This window comes from Eretmochelys imbricata, chromosome 7, assembly GCF_965152235.1.
Source record: "Eretmochelys imbricata isolate rEreImb1 chromosome 7, rEreImb1.hap1, whole genome shotgun sequence".
Classification (NCBI taxonomy): Eukaryota; Metazoa; Chordata; order Testudines; family Cheloniidae; genus Eretmochelys; species Eretmochelys imbricata.
This window is the reverse complement of record NC_135578.1, coordinates 46072498-46089197: the sequence shown is the minus strand read 5'-3', so window position 1 is coordinate 46089197 and position 16700 is coordinate 46072498. Positions and strand designations below refer to the sequence as shown.

The following is a 16700-nucleotide window of genomic DNA, read 5'->3' as shown; positions in this document are numbered from 1 at the left end:
ATTGAGTAATATAATACAAAATGTGATTTATTCAGACTCCAAATTATTTCCCCACAGAGCAAGGAGAAGTGGACAAAAAATTTACAGATCAGAACTTATTTTGTGGTAACAGCTGAAACTATTTCAAAGCCTAAAACACAGATTTATATACTGTAATCCCCAAAATGAAGTTGTCTGAGGAATGCAAACCCAGCAGCAAGCATACAAAAAGGCTTGAGAGATCTTCTGATTTGATTTCAAAACCAGAATCTAAACATGTAAGCCTGAGAGACTATATCCTCTTCCTTCTCCTCCCACTGAGGAATCTCATTTGGGTTCTGGACATCCAATCGTTGTGAAAGTGTTTCCGGACTTTAAAAATTCTCACAGAAAAATATAGTACAGAAAGTGTTTTTTTAGTGACAGTAAAACAAGCTGGTGTATGTTAGTCCTCATGTACTCTTTACCTTCTGTATGAGCCACTAAGCAACAGACTTGTTTGGTACCACAAGCTCTTTGGGAATGGGATGATGAGGAAAGCTTGACCTATTTTTATAAACGAAAGTACCTATTGTGGTGAAGAAGGGAATTCGAACTGTTGAAGCCTTGTTGTAATGCCATTTAATTTGCTAAAGCTCATTAATGGAGGGAAGAGACACCTTGTAAGGATTCAGAGTGGCAGCCGTGTGAGTCTGTATCAGCAAAAAAAATGAGGAGGACTTGTGGCACCTTAGAGACTAACAAATTTATTTGGGCATAAGCTTTCGTGGGCTAAAACCAACTTCATCGGATGGATGCAGTGGAAAATACAGTAGGAAGATATATATATATATATATATATATATACACACACACACACAGAGAGAACATGAAAAAATGGGTGTTCTCATACCAACTGTAATGAGACCAATTAATTAAGGTGGGCTATTAGCATCAGGCGAAAAAAAACCTTTTGTAGTGATAATCAGGATGGCCCATTCCAAACAGTTGACAAGAAGGTGAGAGTAACAGTAGGGGGAAAAGAAATTAGCATGGGGAAATAGTTTTACTTTGTGTAATGACCCATCCACTCCCAGTCTTTATTCAAGCCTAATTTAATGGTGTCCAGTTTGTAAATTAATTCCAATTCTGCAGTTTCTCGTTGGAGTCTGTTTTTGAAGTTTTTTTATTGGAGAATTGTGACTTTTAGGTCTGAAACTGAGTGACCAGGGAGGTTGAAGTGTTCTCCGATTGGTTTTTGAATACTATAATTCTTGAAGGATGATTTGTGTCCATTTATTCTTTTGCGTAGAGATTGTCCGGTTTGGCCAATGTACATGGCGGAGGGACATTGTTGGCACATGATGGCATATATCACATTGGTAGATGTGCAGATGAAGTACACGACAGCCCACAGTTTATAAGGGAAGAATGGTAATTATAAATCCCCAAAGACTGAAATCTAACACGTAGACCAAAATATGTCGTTTCTACAATTTCCTATATATTTGGAGATGGTGGGTCATGAACCAATCTTTTGAGTGTAAATTTCTCTTGATAGTTTGTTGTGCTGACCAGACTCCCCATCAGTGCACTGGGGGAATGGGAAGCTCTTTTCTTGAATCAGAAATATCTGTGCCAGATCAAAGCCCATCAAATCTTTGGAAAGAGTTGGTGTCAAAGCAAGCATCTGTAGGTCACTTCTTCTGCTCAACTGCCTTCCAGATAATGAGAATCAGACCCTTGTGTCAATCTGTGTGTAAAGCTGACTTCCCTGTTCGTGAAAACAATCCTGATAACGGGTCCCCTTTGTTTATTTGATGCCTCTAGAAGAGGAGGGATCAAACAAGTATAACACTCCTTAATGACATGCAAACCAAAGGGCATTTAGTCCTTCAAGCGTGGGAAGTGCGGAAAACACATTGGGTCAGATCTCCACTAGTGTAAATCAGGTTAGCTCCACTGAAGTCAGTGGAGATGTGTTAATTTACACTAGCTTAGGATCTGGTCTGTTCAATGGAAGTCGCTTCTCAATCATTGCTGGTCTGTGATATGCAGCTTTAAGAGATAACAGGGCAACTTCTGCTACATATGATGGGTTGCTTTACATGCTTATATTCTTTAAAACTTGCAGCAGAGAAATGCTAAAACTCAACTTTACCCTCAGTCTTAGAGTGTGTATGTGTGTGAGAGAGAGAGTGTGTGTGTGTACACAAAATACATATAGACAATCAGGCGCCATATCAGATCTGGACAAATAGTTGTCTAGAGAGGACGTGGAATACTGTCTTGTATCAAACAGTCAGGTGGTAGTTTCAGAGTAGCAGCCGTGTTAGTCTGTATCCGTAAAAAGAAAAGGAGTACTTGTGGCACCTTAGAGACTAACAAATTTATTTGAGCATAAGCTTTCCTTAAATTTGTTAGTCTCTAAAGTGCCACAAGTACTCCTTTTCTTTTTTCAGGTGGTAGTGTCCTCCTGCAGAAACTTTGTTCCATAATTCAACTCATGTCATGATATGGTCCTGAGTTAATCTCTTTCACACAGTATGTATTCCATAGCTCAGGAGGGAAGATATCTGGTTCAGCTATGTCTTCAGTCCAGGAATTTATATAAATGTGATTACAATCTAGTGTGGTCCAGGATAAAGGGGATATTGCCTTAACTGGGTTACACAGGGAAGTTCCATTGATGCAGGTTGACATCCATGTCTTGTCTTGGAGCCATGACTGTTGGTTGTAACTGGGGAAACTTCCTGTGTAAGTGAAGGTTATGTCTACTAATAGGTAAGTCTGAAATAGCACAAAATATATAGATTATGTAGCCTTATAGGTGTCACATCTCTTTGGATGCATTTGTGTAAACTCCAGGCCCAGGAAAATGAATTAGGATTCACAGTAAAATAATTAATATTGAACAGCCTGGAGGTCTGTTTGAGTAAATTTTCCCTCTCCCCTCTTTCCTATCTTTCCTCTGTTTTAGAGTTCATTATCTGCATTGTTGCTAAGTTTGTGGTTTTTCCAAATCTACTGGCAAAACAATATCTTCTGGAGACTGAGCTCAGGAGACTGATAACATCTGGAAAACTCCTTGACTAGCTTGTTTTATACTGAGGTTTTGTCTACACTGGAAAATATACTGGCATAATTATACTGGTACAACTGTACTGTGACTGTATATCTCCCTGTGTAGACACCTTCATTTTGGATTTAATGCTGGTTTTCTGGTTTAGGTTAAACCACTTTCAGAGCAATGTACACTAAACTTGAAAAACTCACTCTTACTCCAGAATAACAGGGTCTATACAGGGAGCTATATAGGTATAACTGTAGCAGTGTGCTGGTAAATATCCCAGTGTAGGCAAGTCCTAAGTGTGGTTCTCTTGTTACTAAATGATAGTGTAAAACATTCCTCTTTCTTCCCCAAAGTTTGGTTTTCTTAGTGCACATACGTGTTTAACTTTCTATAGTGACCATTTGGTTTGATAATATCTAAGATGTAGTTTTGTTCTAGTGTATGAATGTATACTATTTTTGATGCTCTTTGTCTGTCTGTCTACTACAGTAAGTCTGCCTAAATTACGCTATTCAATCTACATGAATAACGTAGCTGGAGTAAACGTAGCTTAGGTCGACTTAATGTGGTGTCTACGCTGCGCTGGGTTGACAGGAGACACACTTCCGTCAACTTACCTTACTCTTCTCGTTCGGGGTGGAGTACCAGGGTCGACCAGAGAGCGATCTGCAGTTGATTTGGTGGGTCTTCACTAGAGCCACTAAATCGACTCTTGGTACATGGGTCGCCAGAGCATTGATCTGGCTGTAGTGTAGATATAGCCTTTGTGTTCCCTTGCTGTGATAGTTCACTCTCTCCAAAAATCTGTTTTAAGATGATTTTGCCTTGATCCTTTGCAATCCATCCCTTTTTCATCCCACATTTTAAATCTACAGCTTCTCTTGTTTTCTTTATATTCTTTATTCCTTTAAATCTGGCTCTATGCAGTAAATCCCAGATCTCTCCATAATGAGATGTAAAAAGCCAATTTATTAGTTGTGGCTCATGTGTTAACTCTCTTAATTCTTATCATAATAGTACATGTGCACAGGAAGAGACTACATTGTTCATGATTGAGCATTTTTAGTATAGTGGTTTAAAGGTTTTGATAGATCAGACAGATTCTCAAATAAGCCTTAGAACCTGGAGAAAGTCTTTGAGACTCAATTAAAAGTTCACTTAAATATCTTAGCCCTCATTTTTCATCCCATCGTAGTATCTCTTTGGGAGGTCTAAAATATATAGTTAAGAGTACTGCATCTTGTTAAGGTTACCCAGCCTTTCCCATTATAAGACCCTGATTGTAATTGTTCATAATTTTGCCAAACATCTTACAGTTTGTGCTGAAACGTTACACGCAGGGTGGGCTGAACATTTTTTGTTGAAATTTCAGCCATTTCCAAGAATGGGCTGAGGAAAAATATGTCGTTTTGCCACTTTTTTGGGCGGGGGAGGAATCTAAGCAGCCTTTTCTTTGAAAAGCTCTAGCACTCCCATTTTTGGAGCAGCAACTTGAAATTTGTCAGGGCGTGCCCTTTGTATTAGGGATGTGCCTTTTACCATCCCTGTGAAAATCAACCCAAATTTGGCCTTTGAAAAAATCAGTTTGTACGTGCTCAGTAAAGTCTTTTTAGATTTTAGCAGCTAAATTCTCTGAAGATTCTGACCACACTGAGTGTGCTGGACCCTGGGACAGAGTAAGACATTTCTGGGCTGCTGCAGGTCTGAGCACCTGAACTGAGAGCACATAAACTGAGACCAGAGGAGAGAAAATGATCGACCAGCTTGCTGGTCCAGGCAGTGCAGAATCATAGAATCATAGAAGAGGAAGCTGCCTTATTTAAATGCAGAGTGGGCAGCAGCCAGACCTTCTGGTGCGGGGAGTGGGAGTAAATTGGGAATAGTTTGACATGGACATGTCCCCCAGTCTGTCACAGAGGGGAGGTTGGGACTGGGAGTTGGAGTAAGTCAGGGGAGACAGACTGGCTGTGCAAGGAGACTGGGAGCTGGGACTCTGAGATAGGGGTGGAGACTGGGTCTGGGAACCGGGGGTAGGAGGAGGCAATGGGTTGGGTCTGATTGGGCAAGGAGACTGGCACTGTGGAACACTGGGATGGGGGGAAGGAGGTGTGGGTGGAGGGAGGGGATCTGGATCTGATGAGTTGGGGTGTTGGGGGAGAACTGGGACTGGCTGGGCAAAGGGACTGGTACAAGGAGCTGTAGGAGGTACTGAAATTGAAGAGCCTGGGGAGACAGATTTGGGGGCAAGGGGATAGTTGAGATGAGGAGGTGGGATGGGAAGCTTGAGGAGTGGAGACCGGGATGGGCTAGGTGAAAATAACGGGACTGGGACAAGGGATTGGGGTGGGGAAGAAACAGGACCGAAATAGGGATAGTTTCAAGGGACTGGGACAAAAGGGGTTAAGATTGTGGGAGGAACAGTCAGAAAGAGCCTGTGCCCACTAGAGAATTTTTCCTTCCAGAGCATGGGATGGAACCCAAGTCTCACAAGTATCTGTGGAACCCACTGGCAAAGTGTTCCATCCCCCTCTAGTGCTGGTCCACGTAGAGGATGACAGCCCACCATTGCTATCACTAGCAAAAGTGGTCGATCTAAAGGTTTCATGCCTGCTGGTGAACCATGTGGGTGTCAATATGATGCTACATGATAGAATTAGTTTTTTCATTTTGTTTTTTTAAACCTAGGATATTACTCAAAAAACTGTTTAAATAACATTATTAAGGATACAAAGTCAAACACTGAAAAGTTTGGAAATGCCACAATAAAGGATATCCATGAAAATCTTTTGGCCCTCTTGGGAGTATGCATTATGACAGTCTTTAATTACATAATTACATACTACTTTTCCATAGTATGCCTGCCTCATTCAGTGCACAGGATGGACGGTGCTTACTTAATGAGCAGCTATTCAATATTTTTTTTTCCTCATTGTTCAGTGTATGGCCTTACACCTTATTTGCTGCACACTGTCCAAACCCTAATCTGAGGACAGAATTGTTAATTTCCTCATGGGCTTTGCTGTGGTGCCCATCACTACAATATCTGAGTGTTTCATAAATATTAATGAATATATTTTCACCCCACCCCTGTGAGATGAGGAGGTATTATCCACATTTTACAGGTGGGGAACTGAGGCACAGAGATTAAGGTCAAAACGATCCACGCATTTTGGCTGCCCAATTTGAGGCACCTAGGACCTGATTTTTCCCAGCACTTAGCATTTTATAGCACTTTATATGTTCAAAACAGATCCAACTGATTTCAGTTGCAGCTTTGAGTGCTCAGCACTTCTGCAGACTAGTTCTCAGGGTGTCAAGTCAGACACCCAGAAAATGCGGAGCATGCAGTTAGTAATAGCGATCACATGTGATGAGTTTGGATTAAGTGACTTGCCTACCATCACATAGGAACTCTGTGGCAGAGGCAGGGATAGTCCAATTCTCCAGAGCAGCATTCAACTGCCTTTATCATGAGACTGTTCTTTTACTTCTTGCAGTCTCTTGCCTCCTTCACTACACACTTTCCAACTTCTGCAACAAACAAGGCAGCGATTCTACAGACAATAGTCTTGTGCACTACACAACCCTGATTCATCCCCAAAGCAGATGTGAATAGCACTGCTATTCTCCCATCATAACGACAGCAGTACCTGGAATAGAATGAATGAAACTTAAGGTTGTTCTTTAAGAAAAAATATATATTTTTTGAGGTTGTACCTGGCATCTTGTGTGATAATGGGGCAGCTTGTTTTTCATTATCTCCATGTTTGAGTTGGAAATACAGTAGCATCTTGCTAACTTGTACTAATGACTAGGGGACACCTTGTGAATAACTGAATTTTGGGAATTCATGAATCATAGTAGTAGTAATAATAATAATAACAATCCCTCTTGGTTCACTTATTTTTGCCATCTAGTTTTCAGGGGTCAGATCGGGTACTAAAAAATAGTAAGATTTTAGTTCACTGCTGATGAAATTGTACAAGAAAAAGAAACGATGTTGGCATTTAAAGTTGTCATCAGGCTTCGTTGTCAATACCCAATTGTGATGAATCAGAACAATAATCCTTCTTATAGACCTCTCATTTCTGGCTGTCTGAGGACTCAGGCAGAGATCACCTGTGTCTTTTTACACTTAGGTCACATTTTAAAGGTGGTTCTTTACAACCATAAGGGCTAGAGATTTAATTTTTTTAAATAAAAGGTGAAATTCTGGAGCTGAAGGTGATACCCATCTTGATGAGCTACTCCAGGCCAGCCTGATTGGAGTTGTATTTATGAAGCTTGATGTTGTACTAACATGGGCCAATAAGGGTGTTAAATCATATGGAATCCTATTATTATTATACTTGACTGTAAAGTGAAGTGCACCTTCCATGGGTGTTGGTGGTATGGGATGCTGGACTTCAGGATGGAGGGAATTTCTGTGAGCAAAATTCATGATGCCTTCAGTTTTGTTCCACTCTTGTATCAGCTTGATTACAAACGCTGATCTGCCCTTGCTAAAGGAGAGCTTTGTTAGGAAGCTGGTACTACCGTTGCCACCTAAGTTTATATGCAGAGTTCACCAATTTAGTTTTAAGATGTGATTGATTTTAAAACATTTTAGTTAAACTGATACAAACTCCTGTGTGGACACTCTTATTTCAGTTGAGCTTTAGTCAGTTAGGAACAGGTTAAACTAACTTGAAATAAGTGTCATAGAATCATAGGACTGGAAGGGCCTTGAGAGGTCATCTAGTCCAGTCCCCTGCACTCGTGGCAGGACTAAGTATTACCTAGATCATCCCTGACAGGTGTTTGTCTAACCTGCTCTTAAAAATCTCCAATGATGGATATTCAACAACCTCCCCAGGCAATTTATTCCAGTTCTTAACCATTCTGACAGTTAGGAAGTTTTTCCTAATGTCCAATCTAAACCCCTTGTTTCAATTTAAAGCTATTGCTTGTTGTCCTATCCTCAGAGGTTAAGAAGAACAATTTTTCTCCCTCTTCCTTGTAACAACCTTTTACATACTTGAAAACTGTTATCATGTCCCCTCTCAGTCTTCTCTTTTCCAGACTAAATAAACCCAATGTTTTCAATCTTCCCTCATAGGTCATGTTTTCTAGACCTTTAATCATTTTTGTCGCTCTTCTCTGGACTCTCTCCAATTTGTCCACATCCTTCCTGAAATGTGATGCCCAGAACTGGACACAATACTCCAGCTGAGGCCTAGCACGGAGTAGAGCAGAAGAATTACTTCTCATGTCTTGCTTACAACACTCCCTGTGTCCACACAGGGGTTTGCACCACTTTCACTAAAACCATTCAAATCTGTGTGTAGATGCTATTTTTGGTAACGTTGGGCAGGGTCTCTTTTTTTACAATGCCCTTTAATTATTATTTCAGCTTATTTCCTGTTCACCTTATAACACAGTTAAGGCTAGCAGTGTACGCTACAAATCTCCTGCAGGGGCTTTTGTTGAAGCCAGGTAAAGTCAGCACTTTGCTCTCAAATGTCAGTAGAAAAGGGGGCAGGCATTTTATGCATGAATCACAAGGGCCATAGATTAGTGTGGTTCTGTGCATATTTTTATCAGGAAGAGCTGATTCCCTATTTCTTTGTGTATTTCAGTGGATTTCCCGTGGTAGCCTATGCATGTTAACATATTTATACCACAGGGATGCTGAGGATGAATGTTGGTACAGTGCTATGAAGGTGACATTCAGTAAAAGTGTTCAGCATTCATAAACAGAACCTCTTTCTGTTTTAACTTACTACAGCATTTTTAAGGGAAGCAGCATTGTCTAGCGGCCTGGTGATTGTGACTCCTGGTGTATTCTTATCTCTGTCACTAATGTGGTGTTTTTATTTAGATTTATAGAGCAAAAAGAGGCATCTATGACCTTTTGACAAGTCATTTGAAATAGGATTTTCAAAACCATGTACGTGACTTAGGAGCATAAGTCCCATTGAAAGTCGATGGCATTTGGGCACCTAAGTTACTTAGATGCTGGTAGAGGTCCCAACCTTAGTGCCCGATTATCAAAGTTAAGCACCTAAATCCCCATTTTAGGCATCTGTGTGGTGACCTAGCTGCCTAAACCAGCATGTAACTACCTAAAATGGGTAATTGTAAGGTGCTTAATTCATATTTGAAAATTGGACAACATGCTGATTTGCCCATCCGGTTTCTTCGGAGTGTTGAATTTCTCCTTCCTCAGATGCAGACCCGGTTATACCACAGACACACAGGTTTTGTTAATTTATTTCCAGTGGAGACAGGTGTGCATTTTGATTCTTCTAGATCTGTTTGCTATCTCCATTGACCATGAGGGTTGGCTAGCTAAATTGAGGACGTTGGCAGGGTTAGATTCTGGCTTTGCTGGTTCTTCTCAGATCCCAGAGGGTAATTTGCTCTTCTGCCCAGAACACCCTCTCTTGCAGAGTTGCACAGAGTTCTGTTCTGTCTGTCACTCCCATCCAGTGTATATGGTGGTCATTGGGAAGATTGTCACATGGTTGGGGTTGGGGGTTTTAATCTGCATATGGATGACAAAACTTTGTCTTTTCTCTGAGACATGGATGGTCTCACCTGATGAAGATAAGGGCCTGCATTAGAATCAGCTGGTATGAACTCAGACCAAGTAATGGTCTGATAGAGCAGGGGTTCTCAAATTTCATTGCACTGCGCCCCTCTTCTGACACCAAAAATTACTACAGGACCCCAGGACGGGGGACCGAAGCCTGAGACTGCCCAAGCCCCGCTGCCCCAGGTGGCGGGGCCAAAGCCCGAGCCCCACCACCCTGGGCAGGGAGCCAAAGCTGAAGCCCAAGGGCTTCAGCCCCAAGCAGGGGGCCTGTAAACTGAGCCCTGCCACCCAGGGCCGAAACCCTTGTCCCCGGTTTTTTTGGCTAGAAAATTGCAGCCATTTTTACTCTTACTTGTGCAGACTGTGCCACAGTTAGCTAGGCCTTTCACTTATGGATTAGATTACTGCATTGTCCTGTACAAAGAGTTAGGCTTAAAGACTGCTCAGATATCAACGCAGAATACAGCTGCCTGTTGTTTAGGGGGTACCATGTTGCATCTATTCTTCCAAGTTGTACTGGCTTCCAGTTTGCTTGTGTGTGCAATTCAGAGTGCTGCTTTTGGATGTTTAAGGCATAGATTTTAATGAGTATTTAGGCATTGCTGCACTCAGTGTTGCAATGCCTAAATCTCATTTTCAAAAAGGATTTAGGCACTTAGGAGCCAAAATCCCATTGGCTGTCAATGTGATTTAGGCTCTTAACTGCCTAAATTCCTTTTGAAAATGAGATTTAAGCTCTTAAATCAGTTAGATGTTTCATCACTGAGCGCAGCAACCCCTGAATACATTTAACAATCCGGGCCTAAAGCTTTGTATGGTTTGGTTCTGTTACTTGAGGCGCTCCCCTTTGTCAGATTAGATAGGGCACTTTCACTTGGTCCACCTAGACCAGAGATTTTCCAACTGTTCCACCCTTTGCAGCACTCCTTCCATGAATTACCTCCCTTCTCAGCACCCTAGCCCCCTATGGCTTGGGTCTCAAAATGTTTCCTTCTGTGGCCCACCGGCAAGGGTAGATCACAGTTCGAGAATATCTACTTTCAGATAGACAAGGTACGGGAGGTAATATATTTTATTGGACCAGCTTTTGTTGGTGAGAGACAACCTTTCGAGCTTACACGGAGCTCTTCTTCTCTGTGTAAGCTCAAAAGCTTCTCTCCCTCACAAACAGAATTTGGTCCAATAAAAGATATTACCTCACTCACCTTGTCTCTCTAATATCCTGGGACCAATGTGGTTATAACAATACTGCATATGCTTTCAGATAGTTATTTAGTATCTTCTGGCTGCCCTAAAAAACTTGTACATCTAGGGACTGGATGCAAGGTGTTCTCCAGGCAGGCCTCTTGGCTCTGGGGCTTGTTCCTCTATTATTCCATCACAACCAGAATTTGTTGACTTTTGTGGGACAGTGTAAGGCTCATTGCTTTCATCAGACTGTAGCCTGAATGGGAGACTTGAAAAATGAGTCTGCCTTACTGGGGTTGGGGAGATATCTGTGTAGCTAAGTCAGTATTGTTGTGGTGTGTTAAAATCAGGGTGGACTGATTTAAATCAAAGATTTTAATAATGATTTAAACTGGCAAGCAAGAAACCTTGATTTAAATAATTGATTTTTTAATCTTATTTTGCACTGGTACTTTTTAGTTACTTTCTTTAAAAGTTCATGCTCGATAGTTGATATAAACATTAAAATCTGTTGGTTTGCAACTAAATGTAGCCTTCCATTAAATTTGGTGGTTCTTTTTGCTAACCACTAGGATAAACTATATCTATACCCATTGAAGCAATTCTGTTACTCAGTGTACTCTTAATTTTTACCTTTTTTATTGTTAGAAAAGGTTGGGTGACTCATTTCTTATTTACTAGATGATTTTGTTTACTTATGTTTTGTGTCCAGCTGCATTTGGATGGAAATTGGAATTCAATTAAAAATGCACAAAACCAACATTTTAAAATTGTTTTTTAGTTAAATAAAACAACCTTAAATGTATTGGATACATAAGAAGAAACTAAGTTTATTAAAGCATATTTTGCATTTAAAGCTGATTTATTAAACAATGGAAGTATATACTGTAGTTATTGAATTGACTGATGGTTTCTCGTCACCGTGGGCCACATATTCAAAAGTATTTTGGTGCCTAAAAGTGCAGATAGATTTCTAGTGAGAGTTTCAAAAATGCTTAAACAATTTAGGTACCTAACTCCTATTGAAAACAATTAGAATTGAAATAGTAGGAGTTAGGTGCTTTAAAACTAGGCGCCTGTCTGCATCTAGGTGCCTAAATACCTTTGAAAATCCGGTCTCTTGGTTTTAGAATTAGTAGAGCTCATCTTCTGCTACTTGATTTTTATTCATAGAATTGAAGAGTAAAACAAGCTTTCCTGCTTTTTCAGCTCCCACTTGGTGTCTCAACTTTGAACTAGCTCAAATGAATTGAAAAAAAAAAAATCTGTCCACCTGCCAGCTAAACTGAACCCAAAAGTAATTAAGGTTAATTCTGCACAGCACACTGAAAATACTTTTGGAAAAATGTTAATATTAGCATTCACTCACTTGTAAAGGCTCACAATAATATAGTACATGACATTCTGATATATTTATAAAACTCAAGTTGACCTAAAAATTAGATTTCACCCCCGATTCTATACATACTTACTAAAGCTGCATCTTTTAACTCATTGAAATTGGAGGAGGGCTTATTGATGTAGCATATTGGGTTTTTATTTATTTAAATTATTTTAACAGTTTATAGTAAATTTAGGCCTTTACCTAGATTGTAATTTTGAACTTAAACAGGTTGATTTTGAAAAAGAAAAATGTATTTAATTTAAATAAAAACTGATTTTAAAAAATCCAGTTTTCTTCATTATTAATATATATTTTTATCCAGCCCATTTTAAATTATGTAAATACTTCCAGTGAGTGAGAGACATACGTCGGAGGCCTTTCATGAATCTAAAAATAATAGAGCTCACTGGATGGATAAAATATCAGGGCTTGCTGCTATTCCTAAATTTCCAGCTGTGGACAGTGAGCTCAGTAACCCTTCATGCTGTGGATGCACATGCTTTTGGAGAGCATTTACCTACTGCTTTTAGTTGTAATACCCTTTGTATGTATGTGTATTAGACAGACTTAAAAAAGTGTGGTGTGGGGGCGCAAAGAAGATGGGGCTTCTCTTCCCTTAGCACAGGGGTGGCCAACCTGAGCCTGAGAAGGAGCCAGAATTTACCAATGTACATTGCCAAAGAGCCACTGTAATATGTCAGCAGCCCCCCATAGGCCTCTCCCCCCGCTCTCAGCAGCCCTCCATAGGACCCCCCGCAGCCCCGCCGATCAGTGCCTCCTGCCCCCTTCCCGAACCTCCCGATAAACTGTTTCGTGGCATGCAGGAGGTTCAGAGGGGGAGGAGCGAGGGCGTGGCAGGCTCAGGGGAGGGGGCGGGAAGGGGTGGAGTGGGGGCAGGGTCTGTGGCAGAGCCAGGGGTTGAACACTGAGCACCCCCCAGCACATTGGAAAGTTGGTGCCTATAGCTCCAGCCCTGGAGTCGGTGCCTATACCAGGAGCCACATATTAACTTCCAAAGAGCTGCATGTGGCTCCAGAGCCACAGGTTGGCCATCTCTGCCTTAGCATAACTCTGAAAATGAAACAGTCCCAAATCCATCAATGCCACAAGAAGAGGCAGGGTTGAATATCTCAGTCTCTGATGGGTTTGTCAGATATTCCCCAACTGCTTTATAATCTTGCATGGTGTGTCTCATATACCCTCTGAGAATCCAGGGGTCAGCAAGGTACTTTTCCTACCATGCGAAAATATTCCATCGGAGAAGAGGTGTGTGGGTGGGTGTGATACAGATGCAAGAATGTTAAAAGGGGACTGAAGTTCAGAGACCTGTTGGTGCAGCTGGTATCCTCTCAGTTGTGTGGAAGGACCACTGAGCGCTACCATCCTCCTCATCCCACTCATAAAACCATGCTTATACCAGAAATGGCTTTCAGGCTGGAAAGGGTTTAATTTATAGAATAAGAAATTCAATCACTACAAACAAACAAAAATTCCCATGGATTGTTTTCTCCTCTTTAAGCTGTTCATTCAGCACACTGGTAGAACGGAGACCCTGATTCACAGTGTAAATTTCAGTAGTGAGGTTGTCGAGCCACAAAGGCATTTATAATCTGAGGATTGAGTGGCTCGTGGTTTGGTAATGGGATAATAGAGATTTTCACAGGACCCCAAATCTCATCCTGATCAGCAGTGACCAATACGAGTTACTCTGACTGAATTAATGGTCTCAGTCCAGTTGTCAAGAAACAGCTGTCTGTATAAGACTGGCATGAGGCCAGGAATTGTATAGAGCTGGGACTGAACTCATGTCCCTCTGCAGATCCGTGTGAGACATGTTGGCAAGCAATATCGTGGGGTGGAGGCTTGTGATACTACCACCTTGTATTATACCTGTTTTATGGGTAAAAAGGACTTTTCCAGGGCTGTCAATCTAGCATCTATCATGTGATTTAAGGGTGAAGAGGGTAGAGTTTACAAATAATATTGGGTGACCTTTAGTTTGGGGAGATATACATTTCCCTCATTCCCTGATATACTTTTACATGTCCTAATGGGCTCTTTTGCTGTTGCTGCAGGAGGAGGAAGAACAAGAGGAAGAGGATGATGATGAAGATGATGATGATACAGATGACCTTGATGAACTAGACACTGACCAGTTGCTGGAGGCCGAGCTGGAGGAGGATGAGAACAATGAGAATGCTGGTGAGGATGGAGACAATGATTTCTCTCCCTCTGATGATGAGGAGCTTGCCAACTTGCTGGAAGAGGGGGATGAAGGTGAAGATGAGGATTCTGATGCAGACGAGGAAGTTGAGCTGATCCTTGGTGATAGTAAGTATACTTCTATCCTGGTGGTCACAGGTGGTACCATCCTCACAAATATGAAAGAGATAAATTTTCCCTCTGGAAAAATTGATTTCTCTCCTCCCCTCCCTGGATGAAAGGCACCGGTTCCCACACTCAATCAGCTTTAGGCCTCCCAAAGTGCGCCACTGGTAAATACCAATCATAGTCTGACGGAACCACCTTTGTTAGGTCTAGGAAGGAAACTGTTTCCATCTTTATTCCCAGATACACTTGAGAGAATTTAAAAGCAGGTTTTGCAACTCCTTGCGAAGGATTGTTATATGTATGCTCACAAATCCTGCTCTCCAGAGGGACCCAGACTCTTCTCTCCTCTCCTCTGCTTTGTTTATACCCTCATAGAAATGGGAAGCCATTTTCTTCCTTGCTGGTTTGAGCCTCTTCCATTTGGCTGATGTACTTTCACCTCCTGCAGTTACTTGGAGAATAACCCAGCATGGCGTTTCTGAGCTTGCTTCTTCACTGTCCCTGACCGTTCCAGTGCTAACCTAGCTCTGTGCATAAGGTTGAAGTTGTTCTCCCTCCTGGTTTGGAGAAACAGAGACTTCATTTAAAAGAAAAATAAATAAATAACAGTTTTGGAGTTTGTCTAGCACTTCAATTTTGAAAACGTTTAATAAATCAAGAGAGGATGACCTTGCGGTTAAGGTGGCACTGGATTGAGACTCAGGAGATCTGAGTTTTATTGCCGTCTCTTCCACAGATTTCCTGTGTGATCTTAAGTATTCACTCAGTGTCTCTGTGCTGCAGTTTCCCATCTGTCAAATGGAAGTAGTAGCACTGCCCTACCTTACATGAACGTTGAAGATAAATGATGTTTGAGGTGCTAAAGTATTGCAGTGATGGGGCTGGATGGGAACCGAGACGGAAACCTGACTTCTTTGGTGGCAGGTTGGAAGGCTTCGAGTGGCAATTCTCAGTTTCTGAGCTGGTGTTTCCTTCCACACTAAGTTCAGAGTCTCTCACTGGCAGACTCATCCATGCTCTTCTTCTGTTTCATTGTAGTGCAGCCCTGCTCCTCTGTGATCAGACTCATGAATTTGGGGATAATGCCCCCTCAGGTCTCCAGAGATTTTCTTATATGTATGTCAGTCAGTCCGCAGTTCTCTTGAAGGTGGTAGGTATTTTGTCCAAACAGGACATTTGTATAGGTCTAATTAAAAATGGATTGCACTTTAACACATACTTAGCAGTATTATTTTGTGAGAGTGGGGTTGACCTATGACAGGGTCCTAAACTGAAACTAAAGAAAACCTCCGTTTAGGAGTCACCAGTGCCAGGAAGAGAAGTCACTAAAACTCGGTCCTGCAGGGCCTTTTCACCACTTTCTGGCCCTTCTGCCAGAGAGGGAGACTGGCATTCTGTGCTGCATCTGCCTCACCCCACTTACTTTACTGTTAGAGGAAAGACAAAGTCCTGTGGGGCTGCCTCTGGCCTGTCCACTAACTTCCTGTTTCCTCTGATGGGGCTACAGGGCTGCTGTGAGCACTCAGCAGCTGTGCGGGGAACACCCAGTAGGAATGGTAAGGAAGCCACAAGAACCTGACATCTCTGCACTTTGGTTTGTAAGCACCCAAGGGGAATGAGTATTGAGGAAGGAGTTGAGGACAGGTAGGTAGCAGACATTGGTGGGAAGGAGAGGGGAGGTTACACAGAAATGGGTGAAAATTTGTGCACTTTGAAAAGGAGCTTATTTGAACTTGACTGTCTTTAAAAACCTCTGCATTTGAAAGTAAATTGGCTCTTAGTTCCAATAAATAGCTGTAGTGTATACATGTGGCATTTACATCAATCTGTGATTGAGTCTCAGTAGAAGGGGAGGCGGCTGCAGCAGAGAATAAGTGATCATCTGACATCCAGGCAATGTGAGTACATCTTTCCTGCTCAGGACTTTGAATACTGGGGTCACTGAGATCCCTAGGTGGCTCCAAAATCTCAAATGGGCGCCAAGCATTTAGACTTGATGCCTAAAGTATTAGAAACTACTCAGTCTAGCGCACTGAGAAGCACACAGAAAATTCCAAGTTTACATGGGAAAGAGAAAGCAGAGGCTTCTGTTAGAGAGGCCAGCAGGTAACAGATCTGACACTTAGGGGCAGTAGTTAAAAGTAATCATCCAACTCTTGATTCTCAAGGGAATTAGAGACACCTCACCA

At 41.7% G+C, this 16700-nt stretch overlaps 1 protein-coding gene across 2 annotated transcripts in view; it reads left to right on the top strand.

Moving 5' to 3' along the window:
- DCAF1 (DDB1 and CUL4 associated factor 1) overlaps positions 1-16700 on the top strand; it is a 104272-nt gene that overhangs the window by 82531 nt on the left and 5041 nt on the right. For both annotated transcript variants that reach the window (XM_077821325.1, XM_077821326.1), the window contains one exon: positions 14256-14511. In XM_077821325.1, coding sequence (XP_077677451.1) covers positions 14256-14511 — 256 coding nt within the window. The remainder of the gene's footprint in view (positions 1-14255; positions 14512-16700) is intronic.